General features: G+C 40.6%; 1 protein-coding gene across 1 annotated transcript in view; it reads left to right on the forward strand.

The window, feature by feature from the left end:
- Positions 1–3,962: 3,962 nt before the first annotated feature.
- The window catches only part of DAP (death associated protein), a 52,723-nt gene continuing 34,548 nt past the window's right edge, over positions 3,963–22,137 (forward strand). The window contains exons 1-2 of the mRNA XM_058024620.1: positions 3,963–4,091; positions 10,386–10,482. Of these exons, the coding sequence (XP_057880603.1) occupies positions 4,037–4,091; positions 10,386–10,482 (152 nt within the window). The 5' untranslated portion in view covers positions 3,963–4,036. The remainder of the gene's footprint in view (positions 4,092–10,385; positions 10,483–22,137) is intronic.

Below are 22,137 nucleotides of genomic sequence, written 5' to 3' on the forward strand. Positions count from 1 at the left end.
ATCAAAATCAGCTGATAGTTTTCATTGACTTGATGTCTGTCTATAGCTTGGGCAAAACCCTGTTCACTGAGAGATTTTTGCATACCCTGTAGCCAAACAGAGCAGATTATTGTACTTCCCAGATTTACAGCATGTATGTGCATATGTGTGCTGGAAATGACAGCAGAAGTCGTGTGGCAAAGCAGTTAGCTGCCTTTTAAATGCTGAGTGACCCTAGGTTGCACTATTATAATTTCCCATTGACTTGAACCCAAAAATTGCTTTTCTATGCGTGGCAGTATTTTCAGAAAGAACACAAAATTCTGCTGCAGGGCCCAAGCAAAAGCACCAAAACTACAGCCATCTGTTTAGTACTGGTGAGCATTTTCAAAACTGACAAAAAATGGTGTCCTAATCATAGTTCAACAGACTGTTTATGTTTAAAAAAGACTGCTTACTGAACATACTTTAGGCTATATAGGACCAAAAATAAGAACCTGGTATTACTGTCAAAAGTGCTGTGAATGCCCAACTGCCACTACAAATAGCTGCTACATACATGCTTTTGCAAACTTCCCTAACTATTCTCTTCAGGTTGTTTTTTTAACTTAGCCTTTGGAATTTGTAAAGGACTTTTTCCTATTTTTGGCTGGCTTTTTTTTTTTTTTTTTTTTTGCCTGCACCATCACCACAAAAGACATAGAGACATAGCTTCTTTCTGCTCTCTATTTTAGTTAAAATTTGTAGCAACTGGAGGGTTCTCTTTCTTGATTGTGCTGGATAATGTCACAGGGATTTAAGATGTCTATTAGCAGCTCTTACCCATGAACTGAAGAGGTAAGTGGTGGATTCCTGTACAAAAACACTTATACTCTAAAACATCCAGCAGTCTTCAAAACACGTCAAAACATGAAATATCCTAAACAACATGTTTTATTTACTCTTCCCTCAGTGTGCTGCTACATTTCAGTGCCCTGTAATGCTGTCATTCACTCATTTTCCAGTAGAGACTTGACTTTGCTACAGTCTCTGGGGAAAGTGTGTCAGCACCAGGCGTGGCTGAATTGGCAAAGGAAGCGACTCCACAGCCAGCTTTTTGTAAAAACTCTGCCTGTTTTCCGACAAAGTTTCCCACTGTTGCTGCCATTTGTGCGTGCTGGTACAAACAACCGGCCTGCTGGAAATGACTAAGTGAGTGAAAAATCCTGGCATTTCACTGCCAGTCACTAAGAATGCCTCTCTGTTTCTTGTAGGTCGGCATAATTGAGCAGGACATTGTTTAGCCTCGGGAAAAGGAGGCAGACCTTACTGCTCTCTACAGGTACCTGTGAAGGGAGGCTGTAGCCAGGTGTGTGCCAGTCTCTTCTCCCAGGTAACAACTAACAGGATGAGAGGAAATGGCCTCAAGTTCTGCCAGGGTGGGGGTTTACATTGGATATTAGGAAAAGTGTCTTCATGGAAGGGGTTGTAAAGGACTGGAACAGACTGCTCAGGGCAAACTATTAAACCGTGTCCTCAATTGCCATATCCACACGTTTGAACACTTCCAAGTTGATGGTCGGACTTGATGATCTTCAGGGTCTTTTCCATCCCTAATGACTCTCTGATACTGTGATTGTTACTAATATTATGGCACTACCATAGCTGGAAAAATGCATGTTGCCTTACATTTGCCAAAGAAACCATCACAGTGTTTCACAAAACAGAAGTACCACTTAAAAACTTTATGGCATCTCCTCATTTAGGTGCTTGATTCTACAAGTCTCAATTTATTTACTTATGCATTTGTTTTAATTTTGGATTTTTGTCTTCTTGTTGCTTTTCTTGCAACAATTTAAGAACAATATCTGAAAATTAAATTCTATCCTATGGTATCATACTGACACCTCTATAACTCTTCTGCAAGCATAGAAACTTAGCATTGGCACAGTCCCGTCTCTTGAGCAAAGCAGTAATTATGTGCACTGACAGCTACAGAGAGGTCGGTCTGAGAAGCCCCAGACCATGGAAAGCAGCAGAGATCCTCCCCTCTGCCTCCCACAAGCCTGATGCTCTGCGTGCTTGCTCCTGCCTGACCTACCTTCAGTCCTCTTTCCCTCCTCCCTGGGGTCCTCATCCTCATCTCACTCAACCAGCTCTAGCTCCTACTTCATTGTTTGAGGAAAACGTCTTTCCTTCTGCCATGGTGTTTACCCTGCTTCACAATTCTCATGTTACCCCTCCAGCACCCCCTACTCAACTTTTTGACCTTGTCTCCTGGTCCACTAAGGCTAAGTCCTCCTGTCCCTCATTTCATTCTGTTTCAATCTGTCTTCCCCTCTTGCAGTTCTTGCTCCTTCTGCACTATTATGGTTTGCCTTGAGATCCCAGCTTCCAAACCTCACCCACAGCTGCGCTTTCAGGAAATTTCAGCCCTGTGTCTCTGAGAAATATTCAGGGTGGACGTTGTAGTTTAGCTGCAAAGCCACAGCAAGCCTTCACACAAATACTTGTGTTAATGGCAACATGAATTCTCATAACATAAAGAAATGTTGCTGGCTGTAGCAAGAACAGCCAAAGCACATCTTTGATGTAATAATTCCACCCAGTGCACCTTCATGTACTAAAACTTTGTGCTTAAATAGGAAATTATTAAATTTTTTCTTAGAGAAAAATCATTAACTTGCAGATGTTTCAATTTAATATAGCACATTTTTCTTTAATCTCATTTCTATAACAGCTGGCTTAGATTAAATCTGTGATGGCAAAAATTTCTATCAACTTTGGTAATCAGCATAGGGAAATCCAAGGCAAATAAACCTGGGAAAACCAAGAAAAAGTGAAAATGAATTCAAATTCAGAGGACAGTAGACAAAAAAGCATTAAAATCTCATAATACTACTCCAGAAAAAAATTATAATCTGGATAGACTTTGACAGAGACTAGAAAGGAAATTGGAGTAATTTGTGTTAGGCTACACGGAAGGTGACAGAGCTGAAAATTTAATCTCAGACTCTAACACGCTGCATGTGTAAGAAATTGAAATAACCCAGCAGCAAAATGTAAGAACTTAGTTACAGTATTTTTACATGTGTTCATTCAAGCTGTTAAGGATGCCATGACGTGAATATATTTTGGACTGTTGCAAAATAAAACCCCAAAATGTATTTTGATTTACACATCACATGTATTTTTGCAATGATAATATGATTGTTACATAAAATTATAGCAAATAAATAAAATATTATTACACTAATTTCTCTATAACAAATGTGTGATGAAATATTTCTATACCACTTTGGAGGCAGGGAGGGTCAACTTTCAAACATCATACACTCATCTTTTGGGGCACTGTCTTTCTTATTTCAAACTGTAAAAGAAAATAAGAATGGCCTGCATGGTTTACACCTTGCTGCAAATATAATTCATTCAGATACTATGCTCTGTGCCTTTCCACATGACTTGGAAAAGCTAACTCAAGTGTTTAAAAAATGTTTAAAACTATGTGAATCAGGTCTGTAATTTGAAACAGCAAGGCAGTAAGGTCTGAAGCAAAGGCAAGGTGGGCACTTATTGCTCCGAGTTATTAACAGGGTCTCCAGCACGATTCCAAAATATGGTCCATACCGGCAATCTCGAAGAAAATTAACTCCACCTCAGCCAAAAACTGCACAGCTCTTTATGCCGCTTCGCACAACGCGGTTTGGCAGAACACAACCAAGCGCAAGGCGCGCACTGCCAATTAGTCACTAATTACAAGTACTATTAGAAGGGCAGACGATTCAAAACCACGCCGTTAACTGCCCGCGCCGTTTCCCCTCAGCACATAAAACCAGCAGGGCGGATCAGGCCGTAGGAGCTGCGTGCGCTGCCCTCACGGCACAGCCCGGCACGGCACGGCACGGCAGACGCCGCCTGTTGCAGGCGCCACGTCCCCGCCCGCCCGGCCGGGGCAGGGCCCGGCGCCCGGCGCGGCGCCGCCCCCCCGGCGGCCACGTTGACAGGGCGGGCGTGGGCCGTGTTCGCCGGGCCGTGTCGGGGTAGCCGGTGCGGGAGCGGGGCAGCTGCCACAGTAAAAATGTCTTCGCCTCCCAAAGAGAAAGCAGAGACGCGGGCCGGACACCCTCCTGCTGGTACGGCCGCCGGTTCCCGTCTCTCCGCTCTTTCTCTTGCCACGCCGGGGGACGGGGCGGGGGGGCCGGGGCGGCCTCGGGCCGGCGGGGCCGGGCGCCGGTTCCCCGCCAGGTCCCCTCCTGTGCGCGCCGGGGCTGAGGAGGGCCAGGGCGGCCTCGGGCGGTTCCCGCCACTGCCGGGGATGCGAGCCCGGGGGTGTGAGCCCCGGTAGGTCCGAGACCCCGAGGGTGCGAGCCCCGGTGGGTTTCCTCGCTCTCCACTGCGCTCCGGGCGCGGGAGGTGCGCTGGGATCCCCGCCTGAGCCCTGGGCGCCCGCGGCGCTCTCTGCCCTCCGGCAGCCTCTCCCGGTGACGGGCCACGCTCCGTACCCTGCCTCGCCCCGAGGAGAGCTCCGCTTATGGCCAAACCCTCCTCGGGTGTGCGCAGCTTGGCATCTCCAGGCTCCCACCCGGCAGCCGAGCTGCGTTGTCTGCTCCGGCATCCCGCCCTCGAAAGGCGGCGGAGGCCTCCGGAACCCCGCCTGGGGCTGGTGGTGGGGTGGGGAGGGGAGCGGAGCGGTCTCGGCCCCACGCAGCTTGCGGGGCTGTTCCAGCAGAGTGTACGCTGAGTGTGAACAGACACTGCAGACCAGGAGTGCTCTGTGCATCCATTTTGCCTGTGGGCATCAAGGAGTGAGTGCCAGAGCATCCTGCGCGCTCCTGGCTGCGATTCTGGAGCCTGGCAGGATAGGAAACAGGTAAAGCTGCTTGAAAAGTGCCCAGCAAAGGAGCTCCATCGCCTTCCGTCCTGCTGCTGTATGCCAGTGGACAGTCATGGCAGGAGCTGTGTGTCACCTCCAATGGGAAACTCACCTGCCAGTGTCCATAGACGGTAGCGCCTCTCTATGCGCAAGTGGGGTTCAATTCCTTACAATATCGAAGTTGTGTTGTGTCAAGTACTGTTAGTTTTGCTTCTTACAGTTTTCTTAGAAAGGGGAACTTTGGTCCCTGCATCAGCAGCTTTACATATGTCATCTAATGTTTCCCTGTGGAGTAGTTGGTGAGCTTTTTATTTTAAGTATTTCAGTAAAAAATCCCAAGGTCGCTGGTTTTACATTCAAATCAGTTAGTGAGATTTAAAGCTAAATTTGTAAACAGCTGTTGAACCGTAATTGAATTCTGTGCTCTTTATAATGAGGACCTGAAATTCCTCGAAATAGAAGTGAGAAATAATGGCTTTGCTTTTTGCATGGCAGGTACAGTTCAGCAGTGCAGGTAAGTCAGTCTCTTGGCTGAGCAGTCATTCCAGTCCTGCAGCCTCCCTTGTCATGGCATTAGCTCTTACCTGGCTTCTTGCTGAGCTGCTTCAGGGAGCAAACCAAAGCATCATCTTCCAGTGCTGACAGCTTTTGTTGCCCTAGCTCCTGGAGCTGGCTTGTCTTGAGGTATATGTCAGCTTCAGAGTGCAGGGATCATTAAGATCTTACATTGGTTTAGCTCTGTCTTCCAGCTACAACATTGAGGAAACAAATATGCTTTGCAGCTGTATTTTCTGGTGTTGTTCCTTGTTTGAAGGTTTTGCTTCAAAACCTGTCTTTTGAAACTGGCGAAAAAATTTTAAAGACCTGAAGTGAGCCTCTCTAGGCCACATGAGAAACTAGCAATGCACAATGTAAAAGCTCAGCTGGAGTACAGTACAGGTTTCCTTTGCCGTCAGAATGTTTCAGTTTGAGCTTTTGACTTTTTAAAACATGGGCCCACACATGAATTGAAGAGCACCTTCACCTATGTGCCATCTAAGGCATACCTGTTTTGGTTTTTTTTCTATCTTTGTGAACATGCGCACAAAATTTATCTTTGGAAGAAAGGTAATCACTCAGCCTGTCTTTGAGGCAAAAAAAACCCTAATGCTTTACCATATCTCCAGGTCACTTTGTTAAGAAGATTTTTCTAAACTGTTTGGCCCTTTGGTCATTTACGACTTGGAAAACCCACAAGAAGTGTTATGACTAGCAAGAGTATATATTTACTCTAGTAGTTGAAGATAGGTTTTAATCCTCTATCTCAAGCTTGTTTAGATCCCTGAATATTAGAATAGCGCAATAGATCAGTCTGCAAACAAGTTTTAATAAAATGAAAGTAAGAAATTCTTTTAAAAAGTTAATACAGGTGGAATTTTACTCATAAATAACAAGGCAAATTTCTTTCAAAGAAAAGGTGTGATCTTTTTTGATAAATGGCTTAAAAGCCCAGGTTTTGCTGCATACAGTTCTATAAAGAGCTCTACCTGTAATTACAGATGTGTCTTACCCTACTGAGTATGTTGGACATGTAAGTTTAGAAGGATTTGGGTCATCAAATTAAAAGCAAAATTGACAAATCTGTTGTGTTTCAAGTGCTCCGTTTGCCCTTGCTTACTGACTGCATTGCATTCCTCTGCACTGATCTTTCACATAGGGGGAAAAGAAAAGGCTCTTGAAAAGACAAAGGATAATGAAATGGAAAGAAACCTCAAGACCTCAGTGCAGGAAGTGACTTTGACCTCCCCTCTGAAATTTAAGAGGGCCCTAACTTAATCTTTATTAAATATCCACCTGTCATTGAGCTCAAGTGTGCCCATAATACATTGCTGAGTAGGTTTGTACAGTTCCTCTGAAGAGATCTGTGTAATTATGCTTTAGCTGTTCATCTGGTACATGCTATGGAGGGATAAAGGAAGGTGATTGTGTTAATAGTGTATTTATGAAGTTTTATGATAGATTTGCGAAAATAGTTATATGCTTTTTTTGTACATTGAAACAAACAGCTCTGAGCTGAGATTTCTGTGAAATGAAGCCATAATAACTCCTTACTTTGCTGAACACTAATGTATGCTCCCTTAATATAATGTACAACGGCATATTTTGTGTTTCCCTTTTCATACATCTTATCATTGTAATGGAATCTGTTACTACACACTACATAAGAAATAAAGTTTTATGTTCATATGGAATACAACCTCAAGGAATAGGAAAGCTGCTATGGTCTGCACCCTGAGCCAGATGGGGCCAGCCCTGTCCCTGACCTGTGGTGCTTCTCTAGGCTCTCGGTACTTGCTCCAACTCACTGGGGTTTATTTCAGAATTCAGTCTCAGAAACAGAGAGCAGTCCAGCAGTGGGGGCAGGGAGGAAAAAGTAGCATGCTTCCTGACTGCAGATCAGCTTGAGTGGTAATTGATTAACACAGTTATTTAATACATTTCCAGAAGGAGTAGCCATTCCCTTATGAGGAACACAGGCTGGCATTCACAGGACTGACAAGGTAGTCCTGTCTACCTCTCAAGGGGGGGAAACATGATGTGTGATAATTAAAATCCAAAACTTGTATTCAGTAGTGAAGCAGATAGACTTGTTGCTCTTCTGAGTGTGCTGGCAAATGATCCCTTCTTTATTTCACACTTTAGTAAAGGCTTAGGGCCACTTGGCTGTCACCTCTCCAGGGAGCCATTTCCTGTCCTCTCCTGCCTTAGCACCTGAGCTCTGCACTTGCTCTTCAGCTCAGGAGCTGTTTTCTTCCTAATCCCAGCACAGGGTCGTTGACACCATCCACTTCTGGACACGGCTGTCTGACAGTGTTCTGGAAGGTGGTTTATCAGTTATTTAAATCCTTTGTTTGCAGGATAAGGAAATCTGAGCTCTTTTAAGGATAATTTTTAAGTGACAAAATCACCATGGTAAGCATCTGTCGAATTATGTAGTAAATGCTAGGCAAGTAGGAAGTAGCTGATTCCTCATAATTCCTGAGAAAAAAAATCTCCAAGTGTTGAGTGGGTTTTTCATTAGCTTTGTGGATGTAATCAGTTCTTCTCTTGTCACACCCTGAGGTAATGTAGCTTAGCTGATACCTTTTGAAAAGGAAGGTGAGTTATGCTGCAAGAGTATTTATCATCTTAAGCTAAATCTCCTAAAACTGGGTTGGGTATGAGCATGCTGTGTCATGGGTGGCAGATATGTACAGAATGCTGTCTATTTATTTCACTTCTGGTCTCACAAATACACAGGATTATTGCAGCTGTTTGCTGGTTGTGTCTGCACAGTAACCTTGGATTGCTAAATATAATTTGATTATGCACCAAAGTACTCTAAGCTGTATGTACTACGCCTGACGATATTAGTTCAAAAAAATCACATTTAAAATTCTAAGTTACTGCATTAGTCACTCTTACCCTTTTTAGTTGTCTGGTTATTTGCTTTTTAATCCCTGCTTTTTAATACAGGCAAATCTGAATGTGTTAGCTGTGTATTTTTTCCAGTGACAGATAAAGAGAAAAGGAGTGGCTGGTGGCCTGATGATATACAATGTGAGAGGAGAGACATTTTAGATCTAAATTAGCACCAAATCTTCAGGTATCATTTTCTCTAGTTTTCTGTTAGATGTTGAAGGACATGGAAGTGTGTGTATTGCTCAGAACTGTTGTTTGTAACCCTGGCAGATGTTGCTGTGGAGACAGTGTCTTCCATGAAGAGTCATTTGAAACAAATAAGTAAAAGGTCCTGACTGTCCAATGATGTTAAATTTAGAAATTAATTAAAATAAATCAATAATTTATAAATAAATGTAAATAAAGCATGGCAATACTGTGATTAACTGAGATGTTAAAAGAAGTCTGCACTTGACAAAACTCGGTGTTTGCTTTTGCAAACAAATTTAAATTTCTAAGGAGCTTGAATCAAGACAAATTAATTGGAATTTTAATTTTTGCTTCACTTCAGGCAACAAAGAAATGTAGTTTTCTGCAAAGAAATGTAGTCTTTCTTTCTTTGTCCCATGTGAAGCATTTCTTACCGATTTAAGTTTTACACTGAAGAGGGAACACAAATTATTTGTTCGGGGGGGGTTGGGGTTTTTTTAGTGCATGGCCACAGTTTTGACAGGTTTTAAAAGATATTTCTTTGAGTTTGTCTGTTGATTGCCTGTCTTTAGTTAATGACCTTTATTGAATTAGAAGTTTATCAATCAAATATCACTCAGAACGTAAAATTGTTTTTAAAAGACAGGGCCAAAGCTTTTGCTTTCTCCTGGTGCAGGTCACTTTCTCTTTCCTGCTTTCCTTCACCCAGGCTGTAAAATTTATGCACAGCAGTGGCCTTTCCGTTGCTGTCCTGGTTAAGAATTGGGAATTAGACCTGTGTCTAGGTTTCTGGGGTAGCACGGAGCAGCTGTGAGTGCCCTGCTCCCTCTGTGGCAGGACACAGGAGGGCTGTCAGAAGCACAGCCGCCCTGTCCCTGCCAGCTTCAGCTTCTCCGAGTGCTGCTCTGGCGTCCTGCTCGCTCCAGCTGTGGCACCTCTGCCGAGGCTCACCACAGACGCTGTGTCAGGCACTGTGAGACACACACCAGCGCGTCTCTGAGTGGTTTTATTGACTTCTGACCACTACAGTGGTTTCCTGATGTGGTTGCTGATGGTAGTGTAACCTATCCAATTAGCTAATGAGATGCATCATCTTATCCTGTGCTGTCCTGTAAGCATGTGTAGCAATTGTTGAAGAAAAAGAAAAGTACACTATTGAACCAGAAAGCAGATCGAGAGCAGCCTGTCTGTTGCTCTGCTTAGTAGCTGCAGTGCTACGTACGCCTGGCTTGCTTCCTGTTTTAGATTGCACTTTGGAGTGGATAAGTGATGCGCATAAGTGGATCTGCTTTCACTTCTTGTTTTGTGTTTCAGAGGGCTGCTTTCATGTTTGCATCACTTCTAAAACTTAAATGATGCAAGGATTTGAAATGTTGTAAATGCTCATATGTTTTACAAACCAAAAAACTCTCTTCTAAATCCAAGTTAACGGTTCTCCTAAATTTTGCTTTTTATTACACCATTTGTGAAGTACTTCTTTGTATAAATACCATTATTATAGATGTAGCTTTTAACATGAAATGGCAAGTCAGTTTCTTTGGTTTGTGGTCTTTTGTGTAGTATTATGCAAGTCATTGCCTCAGTTTCTTCTGACTGCTGCAAGTTGGTGTGGGGTGAAGGAGGAATTAAAACAGAACTGAGTTTTCTAAAATGTCATTGGAAGCAGGCGGTAAAATGAGCTACAGGTTCTCAGGATAAGCAAAGATGGCGTCATGTGAAGGAGAATGGCAGATGTGGTCCTGAAGGAGCTGTTCTTTAGGCCTGCCACTTTTTAACCCTTTGTGCCTCTTTTTCAAACTGTGGTTACTGTTAAATTGCTATGAAAAGTATCAGGAGGGAAGCAGAGTGTAAGGAATTCCTTACATTCTTCACTTAGCATTGATTTGACTGAGGTTTGTTGTTATCTATTTAATTTTCATTCCAGTGAAAGCTGGTGGGATGCGGATTGTGCAGAAACACCCACACAATTCAGATGCCAAAGAAGAAAAAGATAAGGATGACCAAGACTGGGAAACTAGCAGGTGAGCACTTTGATTTGGTGCATGTGGTACAGTGAATTTCCATGACCTTGAACCTTATCACCAGTTTGTTTTCCTTGTGACTAGCAGACCAAAGATGCAGTTGTTTTTGTATCATAAAGCAGTAGCAAGTTGGACACTCCTTCAAGGCAATTGGGGAATTTGGGAATTTTCATATTGCTGAGCCTTCTTTAAATGATCCTGTCATGTGAGACAAGGCTGGAGAAAAAAAGTACAATAGAAGTAAAACCTCAGCTTTCCTAAGATGTTTCAGTTCAGACTGTGCAGAAGCATAGAGGCTGGGCATACTTGGACACAGGTATCAGGCTGGCAGTCCGTATATGAGGTGATCTTTTGGTGTGCTGGGTGTTTCCTTTTACCCCTTGGCCCCTAATTCTGTCTGTGAGGTCTTTGATGGTATGGTGCTTTTGAATAGACAAGTAAAAATATGTGGTACTAATATTATCTGCTTTTATTTTTAGATGGGAATCTATCAGTTTTAGTGGTGGAGGATACTAAGACTGCAGTTGCTTAGCAGTTTTAACTAGATTTGTGGGATTACTGCTGTTTAGAAATGAAAGCAGGGAGGTTCGATGGACTATCGCTGTTTTTCTGTTCTTACAAAAGCCACCTGGTTTTGTGCTGCTTTCCTCAGCTAGCTGTTTTTCTTTCCAGCCAAGACTATATTTACCTGAAATGTTTATCTACTAACTTAGGGCATGGGTTTGTCCTTGCTATTTGCTTAAGTTAAAAAAACAAACTAGAGAACCATTCCTGTGTTTTGGTAAGTAGACTGACTTAGATGATATTTATTTTACACGTAAAATAGTGGTAATAAATAAGCATTGTGAAAATGTCTAGAAATAAACCCAAATGTGTTCATTTACTTGAATAGGAAACACCTTTTTGAGAAGGGAAAAGTAATTTTAATTAATAAATTCAAGTACCAGTCAGGAGAATTAAAATTTGTGTCCTTTCTTCATCAGCCAAGTTGGTCATCTTGTAATTCTGCACTATGACACATCAGTTGAAAGTGTCTGTATTGCAGTCAAGTTTTGTCTAAAGTAAGAAATTTTATCTTGGGGTCAATTTAAACTTTGTGTGGGGAATACTTCATTTTATTTGAGGTGTGTTGACCTTGACTGGGCAGCCAGTGTCCACCAAGCTGCCCTATTATTCCCCTGCTCGGCAGGACAAGGAGGGAGAAAGTAAGATGAAAAAACACATCTGTCAAGATAAGAGCAGTTTAATAAAGGAAAAGCAAAGGCCATGCATGGGAGCAAAGGAAAATAAAATATGTATCCACTATGTCCCATCCACAGATGATGTCCATCACTTCCTGGGAAGTAGGGCTTCAGTATGTGTTGGGGATTGCTCTGGAAGACAAATGTCATAGTAATGAATTCTCCCTGCCTCCTCCTCCTCCTCCTCCTCCTTTCTCCTAGTTTGTATTGCTGAGTGGGTGGTCTGGAATATTCCCTTGGTCAGTTGGGGTCAGCTGTCCTGGCTGTGTCCCCCCCAAGATCTTGTGTACCCACTGCCTGAGGGTGAGAGGATAACGTTGGAGAAGCAGCTTAGGTTCTGTGGAAGTGCTGCTCGGCAGTAGGGAAAGCTGGTGTGTTTTATGTCATGTGGTGTTCCTAGCTACCAGTGCCAAGCAGGGCACTGGGAGGGCTGCTGTGGCAAGAATCTACCACCTCAGCCAGACCCTGCACAGTGTTGTACATCTGCTTATCTTTCACTGGCACGCCAGCCTCGTGGCAAGGAGCCTCATTAGGATCCAAATGACCAGACTACTTGTGCCTGTTCACAGATCTAAGCCTCTCTTACAACACAGCACCTGCTTTATTCCCTTCTTCAAACAAGATTATGTTTTCCCTGTTTCACTCAAATGGTGCAGGGAAAAGTTAAAATTTAACCTTGATTTTTGTGGTTGTGTCTGCTGTAGCAGGTGCTGTGACACAGTAGAAGCACATCGATAGAGGTAAGCAGTGGGTGCTGAGGACTTCATGTTCACACTGTGTTTGTTTTAGAGATAAATTAGTTTGGTCATCTGGACTGAAGGACCAATCCTAGCTGGCATGTGTTAGGTGTCTCCTTGAAATGTGTGTGTCAGTTTAGCATCACCTCAGGGAGTCTAGGTGAGGTGACCTGAGACCAGTCCCCCAGAAACAAAGCCTAGACAGCTAGGTTGGAATGATTGGGCGAGAGGTGAACTCTTGATCTGTAGATGCTAACAAAAATAAACTGTATTTTAATACTGTGAGCAAAGGTAATGCTTTTAAGACAGAGGAGAAAGTTTAAAGACTTCTAGAGCTATCCTATTAACTAACTGTGGTACATCAAAATCCATTCCTTCGTCATGTTTTGACAATCATGACCTGATTGTCAAAACATGCACTTTGAGTGTGCCCTTTGCTTTGGTTTTCATTTGGAGGATACATTATTGGTTCGTATTAGGGACTTGTACATATAGTTATTCTGAGTCTGTGTATCAGACTGAAAGCATTGAGTTGAACTATTTTATTTCTTTGATCTGATCCTCTTGAGAAAGAAAGCAGCAGGAGGACGTAAGCATAATTAGGTGGGAATTAATGTAAATTATAAGTTTGTTTACAAGTCAAGAGAAGTTGTTTTCCTGGTAGAACTGATGGCTTTTTGTGTATGTAAGGGAAAGGATTTAATGTGTCTGTTGTAGGCTCCTTTGGGAATACTTGCACAGCTCTGGTGGCAGTACAATCTATGTGAGCAAGAAGGTATTTAGCCGTAGACAGAATAAGCTAGTCAAAATTAAATTAGGTTTGCAGTACATCGGCTGCTTTTGTGCTGGAAGGTGCAGTCCCCCAGAGTTTGTGTCTGCTCCCAATGATTCATGGTGCTGTTTGAAAACTCTTGGATTCCTGATTGTGCATGAGGGGTGGTTTATCAGGACATGGATTTGTTAGGAGGGGTGAAGTGAGCATTGCTCTCCAGCACCAATATATATGTACTTTTGTGGCTTAGTTAGCTGGTATTTTATGTCCCTTTGTTAGGCAAGTGTGGAAACATCTGTGTTTTTAACTTTGTACTAGCCGTGGTTTTAGTCTTTGCCATTTTAAGGCAGTATTGTTGATATGATGCAATCTCTACTCCCATTGCATCTGAAGTCAAAAGAAGCAAACAGCCCTTCAGGAAATTTCTGTCAGCTGATATGGGCAGCTGACAATGGGGTGAGAAAATAAGAAAACAGAGAAGAGTAATTTGTGTGTGAAGAGGGAGGCTAGGATGAGTCATTATTTCAATCCCATTATAAACATATCTGAAGACAGATTAGTGGAACTGGCAGTAAATGGAAGCAGAAGAATTCAGAGTTCTCTGGGAACTCTGAGAGCACATGACCTCCCCATAATGGCACAGATCTGAGCAGTTGCTGAGCAAGAAGGCTTCAGTTCATAGAACTATTTGTGGCTTTGGAGACAGCTGGCATTGTTTTTGCAGTTTGCAGGAAAAGAATTGGATCAGTGTTTCTAGTCTTAATGTAAACGAAGCTGACATAGGTAAACACCCCTGACATAGCTAACTGTGCTGTGATAAAGGTGACTTTAACATTCACCAGGTAGGTCTTTGATGTTTCTTTTTCTCAGTTGTTTAGCTACTTGAAGTCAGTTACTGTCATTTACTCTGCAAAGTATTTTACTCAATTCTGTTTCCCAAAATAAAATAAAATTGTTATGGCAACCTCCCATTTCATGAAATTGTAGGGAGACTTGTCAGGGTGGTGATTTGCAATCCCTTAAAACAATATGTGATAAAGACCGTTTTGCACAAATTTAAACTTTTCCTGCAGGGCCAATCTCAGCCTTGAGTTGTAGCAGAAATAATTTCATGTCTTTAGTATAAATACAGTTTTACTTAAAAAAGGAATGTCTGGATATGATTATATGGTGGAGAAGGCTCAATGGAAGAAAGTTGCACAGTTTGATTTAGGTGAACTAAAGGTATGTGTGGCATCAAAACCAGTGGCACCCCCGTGGTTAGGGTGTCCATGTCAAACTGTGCTGTGTGGTAGGATCCTTGGCCCATATTCTTTTCAAGATGAATTATTTTGATCAACTTGTTTAGACCTAGGATGCTGTCTGGCTGAACTTCTATACTGATGAATTACTGATTTTTCTCAGGGTTATATAACCCTGGGTATAATTTCTTAACATTTGTGTTGGTTTGATTTTTTGGATATGGTTGCAGTTTTTATTGATTGACAGTCATACTGATTGCTGCTGGAAGCTTTTTTTGTGATGCTAGAGGAGGGTGAACCATATAAATAGAAGTATGGATATGAATCAAAACCATCATTTTTCAGGACTGTATGTTATCATAGAAATTATTTGGAATAAATAGGCTACTCACAGTCCTAGTCTTTATTAAAATCCCGTTAATGCCTGTTTTACTGAGATTTGCAGTATCATGTGCATTCCCGTGCCAGCAGCTGACTCTAGACGTAATAAATACTCCTGAAAGACAGATAATTTGAATTGAGAGCTGCATGTTCAGTTTTGCACAAGAGATTCTTTAATTGTCACTCTGGGATCTCAAGAAAAAGAAACTGTAATTATCTATCAGGATCTGGATTTAAAAAAATATTTAAAGTATCTGGCTTGTTTTTAACAAACAGGGTAAACTGCAAAGGCTTTTATGTCTTAAAGACTCTTGCCTTCTCTTTTGTTGTATTTGTGAAATAAAGTGGGTAATTACCATGATTTAATTACTCAAGATAAATGCAGTAGTGTAGTTTCTTTATATATGTTTAAATTGTATGTGTTTTGTATCTTAAGCCTACCTGGAGATTGTGAACCCAACATTATGCCTGACTTTTAGGTTGTGGATATTTGCCTTTCATCCATCGGGTGAAAGGAAAAAAGCCAAGAGAGTAATTTAGAATGTTGACTCAAAAGCAAAATTATGCTAATGAAGCATATGGGTGTTTGTATGTCAAAGAGTACTCTCAAAACTTAGTTACATGGTGAGAGAGGAGTTGTCAAAGGCCCCTGTTATCCTTCAGTGTTACTTGTTAAGTCTGAATATGCAAGTTGAGCTAAAACTGTTTTTTTCTTTCGGAAGTGCAGTGAAAATCTCAAAAACTTGGGTGTGGGTATATACTTTCATTCAAGAGCAAATTTGTTTTTCCTTTTCCTCACTTTGCTCTGCTGCAACTGACAAGAAATAAGTCTCAGGCATTTCTGTTTTTTTATTTGCCACTGAAGATTCTCCTGTCATTAAAATATTCTTAGTTTTTGCCTTATCATGACCCACGTTGACCAAACTTCTGACAGAATTAAAAAAATATAAATTGGCTTTATAATTAAGCCATTAGAGAAGGTCTATATGTCTGTTTACTTCCTGAATATGGAAGTGTTTGGAACTGTTTCTGTTCTTTGTACTTTATTGTTCTGGTTGTTTTAGCTGGGGTAGAAAGTGTAGAGTCAAATTTCTGACCCTTTAGCTTGGGAATAACTGCTATTCAGGACAGCTGAGACCTGGGAAATGATGTGTAGTGTTCAGTCCACTTGCATGCACATCTTTTAGGAGGTAGTTTCCATCATGTATGAAGATGTCCTAGTCCAGGTGGTTCTGATGTAGTTTGTTGTAGAGTCAACAGGTGTTTGACAGAGGGAAATATTGTATAGTTATGTGTAAACAAACAAAATCCCTCCCAAAACTTTTCAGCTTGTTAAACATGGAAAGCAAACCCATATAAATGTGAACAGGTAGCAATGAACTTCCATAAATACTCGGAGTGAATAACCCATTGGTGTTCCTCCCATGAAGTGCACTGACGTAAAGCTGAAAAAGACCTCATTACCTATGTTCATGTATCTGTAAAACCAAAGTTATGGAAATGTAAGCAGGCGTTGACTCAGTGTGGTGAATATTTAAGGTTAAAAGAAAGAGACAGGTCAGGACAGACAGAGTGCTACACTCTCTGTGTAAGTTTCTGGAGAGGAAATGTGCAACTTTGGTGGGTAGAGGACTGACTGAGTCCCCTTTTGCTTCAAAGGTCCCTTGGGCTACTGTGTCAGTGGAGGCAGCCTTGAAGGAGTGAACTAGTACTCTGTAAAAGCATCTGTCATCCTCTTCTTGGACAAAATTCCAATTTCTTCCACCATATTTCTAACCATCTCTTTTTTCCCATCTTTGTGGCCTGATTATGTTACCTCCATGAGCTGATATGGTTGCACAAAAGAGGTTATGTTCATAGATTGTATAGTCATTTTACATTTGACCACATAAAAAATGAAATTTGATTAAACATATGGATATAATGGGTATGACTGAGAGGTATTTATTCCTGTCTTTGGCTTTTGAACTCTTGTTACTCAGATATGGAGCTTTGGAGGCAACTGGCCTTGAAAATGAAATGTCTGGTGGAGATGCAATGGAAAAGCAGCCTGGCTGTGAATACTTGTGGTTTCTGGGAATTGCAGCAAATGCTGGGTGTTACCCCATGGTCATATTAGAGCTTTGTGTGACTAACTCTTTCTTTACTTGGCTCAATATTCCAAAGGTTAAAAGAAGGTTCTGCTGGAAAAATGCTGTCAAAGAACTGCAACTATAATTTTGTAATATTATTAAGCATAATAATAAGCATTATTAAGCAACATAGCAGAGTTAGGGAGATAGCTTCCAAAATATCTTTATTTCAAAAAAAAAAAATACAGTGCTTAGTGCTTGGCTTTTTTTTTAATCCCTTCCCCATTCTTATCTTTATTATTTTGGACTTAAATTTACTTCACAGTTAAGGGAATAGCTTCTTAATAGTGTTATACCATTCTCCTTTACATAAGTGGCATTGCCTTCAATGCATTTTTCTACTTTATTATTCATCTTTGTGTCTCAATCTTTTGCCTAGGGTTTTTATGATTAGCAGATGCTCAAGTCTGCTAAAGTTTATACATACATAATTTGATTAGTTATAAAACCTGAAAACAATATTAGCTGTGTTCATGTGATTTTTCAGGACAATACCTTCTGCAGATGACCAGTTACTTTGAGAAGTAGCAGAGTAATTGCTATGACCTCTGTTCACCTCTATCAAACGCCTTTGCAGTAACAGACTTAAGTGTATGTACAGAGAATAGAATGTGTAATACTGATTTTTAAATGCAGAGCTACTGTAAAGCAAGAAAATAGGCTGTGAATATCTCCATTTAAGAACTGAAAATATCTGTGAATGTAGGAAATGGGGAAAAAGCTAAGCAAGATTATGAATGAAGCATTCTCATACAGGAAGATGAGAGTCTTCTGAAAGACTGTTTTATGCTTCCAGTATTTCTTGATGATTGAAGCAGTAAGTTGATAAATCCATCAGTATAAGTGCCAGTTATGACATTATATGGATAGTTCTTTTCACATTCCTAAAGTACTGTGTGCATGTGTAAAAGAACTAAAAAAGATCTGATATTTCTCCCCCTCAAAGTGAATAGAAGATAACGCCATCCAGCTCAGCGAGAGCCAGGTTCTGTCCTGAAAAACATATGCTGCCTTATGAAATTATCTGGAAAGCTGAGTTGAATTGTCAGCCAAGCTGGTGTAAGAAAAAAGATTTTGAAAGAATGAAAGTCTTTAATTTGTATTCTGTGTGATGAGAAAGGTGAGAACAGCTTAGTCATATATGAGAAGAAAATGGATGAGAAGCACTGTCTTTATTGTGGCACAGCTTAGTTAGCACAGCATTCCATGTCACCACAGAAAAGTCAATGATCTTGAACTAATAGCTTGTGTGGTATTTTCTAGTTCTTTTCTCTTGATATCTTTCTGAAGTATTGGAATGCATGGGATGAAGGTGACTATGCCAGTCTGTCTAAAAGCACAGGTATTATAAAGCACAAAAATTTTCAAACCCAGAAGTACAGTCAAATCCATTTCACTATGCTAACTGAGCCCAAATCTCTATTATTTAAGTGTTCAACAACACTAAGAGTATTTCTAAAGCTAAAGGTATTAATTTCTCCTAGCAAAAGCTTGCAGAGGACCAGATGCTACTCATTTATTTAGCATCACAGCCCTGTGTTTGAAGTGAAGTCACCAAGAGCTGAAAATGAGTAGGCGGTCCGTGCGATTGTCACTGTGTGCCAAGGAGGGGGGTCTTTTTCCAGTAGCACCTTTCTCTCCTTTAAGTTTCTTCTGCCTCAGCTGCATCAGGCACCAAACTTTGAAGTAGTTTAATATTAAAATAAACTTTGAATTATCGTTTCTTAACTGTCACTGTTCCAAACAGGAGGGAATTTATTTCACTCCCAGCTGCTCCCAGAACACTGGTAAAAGAAGCAAGAGATACATGGGAGATTGATAAGAACAACACTGAAAACATTTGTTACATTGTCATCATTAGAGTTTTATTTAGTCTGCTGTGGCTGCTTGTCGTTGCTTGTTGGGGGAGTGTTCACTGCAGTAGGCTTGCAGCCTTCTGATATTACTGTAACATTTTAATCACCACATCTTGGTCACAGACATCATGTTAAATAGATGGCAGTTAGTAAAAATACTTTAGCAACATTCACACAAATCTTAGTTCTGGAAAATTTCAGTTTCTCTGGGACTTATTCCTTAGAATATATGTAGTGCCTGGAGCTGGTACTGTATTCACAGGGCAGCTGGCTTTGTTGCTGCTGGGTACAACCAAAGTGGTTAGTTCTTTTCCCTAATAATCTTGAAATTTAACTGTTTTCTTCTTCTTTTTTTCCCCCAGCTTGTTAGAGCTATAATTAAATACTAGGCTAGCTCTCAGTTATGTCTAGCTTCATCTAGCACCTCACACTGCAGTACTGAATCAAACAGTCCTTGAGATCCAGGTACTTTTGAGTGCTGAGTGTTTGCCCATTGCTTTCCAAACCCTATTCTAAAGCCTTCTTTTTTACTTTAAATAAATAAATCAGTGCAGAGCTCTGGGTGTTACAGTGGAAGAGCTAGGCTGGACTTTTTGCTAGAACAGTTTAAGTTGAAGTGTCTCTTATGAGAGTATTTAAACTACCAAAAATGTGCAAAATAATTCAGTAACCAAAATCTCATTACTCACTGTGTCCATCCTTGTACACCTTGGATGTTGCTAATAAGCTTGACTGCATTCCAGTGCTGATGATCACTTTCCTGAGACTGCAACCTCATATGAGTGTTTAGAACATGCAGTTGTAAACTGTGTTTACTGTTTAGTGGTTGCTAGTTAAAAATTGCTAGATTTTTATTTGTGTTTAAATATTTTATTTTTCCATGCAGCTTATTAACATATGTGCTCATGTGCAACATGTTATTGTTGCTAATAAGCAAATTTCTTTTGCTTGTAATGTAAAATTGTTTTGTGGAGCACTAAGGAATTAATCAATCAGTTAAGTGACAGCCCCATTTGGCTTGCTTGTTCAAATGTTGCTTTTGTATGGGTGGTGATGGAATGAAATTCTAAGTTGAACTGAGTATTTTTCACTTCTGTAATTCTTCCTTTATTTCTGGTATCATGCTACCCAGTGATTCTAGAGGAAAAGTGTATTTAGCCATGTGTATGCTGTTTTATATCAACAGTGACACTAATAGCATTACCACAAATTCTTCCACATAAGGCTGTTTAGAAGGCTTGTGACTAAATGAAATTTAGCCTTCTTATTTTTTCTTTGAAAACGGCTGTAGAATTAATTTCCTGTTTTCAGAGGTTACACGATTCTGTTTCTGCTGGTGTGTTTGAAAGATTTTATTCTCCTTCCAGTTTACAATAGGGAAAAAAGTCCAGAACAAAAAAAAGCTTCAGAGGAGTGGAGCTTTGTATTCTGCTGTTTTCTCCAAGCATAGGCTTTCTGGTTGATGACATTGGTTGGTTTGGTTCCTTCCCTGTATTGGGATGGTTTGGATTACCTCTGTATGGCTTCGAAGTTTAATATTACATTTTTCCTTCATATCTTACGAACAATTGCTATTAGCGAAAATTTGAATTCCTGCTGATAATGTATTATCTATTCCTTCTGCAGTTCCTTTGAAGATCTCTCTTTATAACACCTTGTTTCCTAGTTCAAATTCTTATTTTGTGTTGTGTCTGACTCTTTAAGTGATTTCTTTATTAGTTAGTGATCACCAGTTATTGTCATCCTGTTGTATTTTCCTAAATCACCTTTTTGTTTTAACTCCTGAGAAGAGTTTTAATGTTGAGAGACCTGTATACTTTTCATCCTCCTATGCAGAGCTAGCACATTAGCTGGTCTGATGATCAGGACTTGGCTCTTATATTAAAATTTTATGTGTCAGACTGAGAAATAAATAAATCTGCTGTTTAGGAGCTGTGAAGTTCTAACAGAACTAGATGGTAATAGTCATATGTTTTAAGGCCATTTATGTGTCATTTCTGTATTTGACTATTGCCATTTCTCTCTGCTTTATCCCATGCTAACTCAGTTTAGTGAGAGGTCTTACTGGTGTTTTTGGAAATCTCTGCATACCCAGTAGGCTAGAAGATTTTTGGGTGTTTTTTTGCTTTGATAATTCCCCTCAGGTTTTAATACCTTTTACTGGGAAGAGAAACTTGCCAAATTAATGCACATTGTTGTCCTCTGCTGTGGGAGGAGAAAAGGGAAGATAACTGCTCACAGTTAATGCGCCAGATTTTGTCTTTCTTTCTACCTTTTTAAAAATTTTTGTAGGTTAATTACACAATGACTTTTTAAGACACTGGATCCCTGCCTGTTCCCATGTCTTCTAAAACAATAAATAAGTAGCAATACAATGAAGGAAAGAGGGAGTAATAACCTTGTTATAGTCTCTATCTTTCTCTTCTGTTTTAGAGAGTTTGGATGTCTCTGCAGGGCCAGCACAAATATCTGCCTGTGCAGCACTCCCCAGCAGATGGTCCTTCGGGGCAGTGTGCAAGGCGAATTTGTGTACAACGAGCCCCATAAATTCCCCCAGCATCTAGCAATCCAAATTACTCCTGAGGAACTTGCTAATCAAAGTACTGACATTCATCCTAGTTCCTGTTTTTCTATCCCTCTTTCGACCATATGGACATTTCTCACCTTGATGATCACACTCCAAGTAGTGCGTGCTGCAAAAAGTTTTTCTTTTTGCATGCCTGGTAACTTTTTCCTGTGTCCCTCAAGTATTACATACTAAGAAATACTGAATAATTTACATTCTCCTCTTTATTGTATATTTTTCTTGAGTTCTCTTTTATCAGTTTGTTTGGTTTTTTGGGGTCATAACTAGAACTGCAGTGTGGAGGGTAAAAGCCTGCCCCAGACATATGCACTGAAAAAGTTCTATTTTTCTGCTTGTTTTCCTTCTCTTAATTGTTCTTGTGTTACAGTTGTCTTTTTAAATGCCTTTTAGATATTAAACTGCCGATTTCAAAAATCTTTTCCCGGCGATAACATTTGTTATTGAGTTTAATAACTGTGGTAGAGGCTATCATCATGTAGGTTCAGTTAAGATTGTTTTTCTCAGTGTGTGTTTTCTGCATTTATCATGGTGCCATCTTTCTTCTTTCCCTTTATTGTTCTGTCATTCCTCTGAGATCTCTTGTAACTGTTTACATTCAGGCTTTTTTTGTCTTGAATAATTCACTAACATTAGCATATATTGTCATCTATTTAGACCTGTTTTCAAGTTTCTTGCAGGATCCCACTGTTAACCTCCATCATTATGATA

The sequence above is a fragment of the Melospiza georgiana genome, chromosome 1 (genome assembly GCF_028018845.1).
Source record: "Melospiza georgiana isolate bMelGeo1 chromosome 1, bMelGeo1.pri, whole genome shotgun sequence".
Classification (NCBI taxonomy): Eukaryota; Metazoa; Chordata; class Aves; order Passeriformes; family Passerellidae; genus Melospiza; species Melospiza georgiana.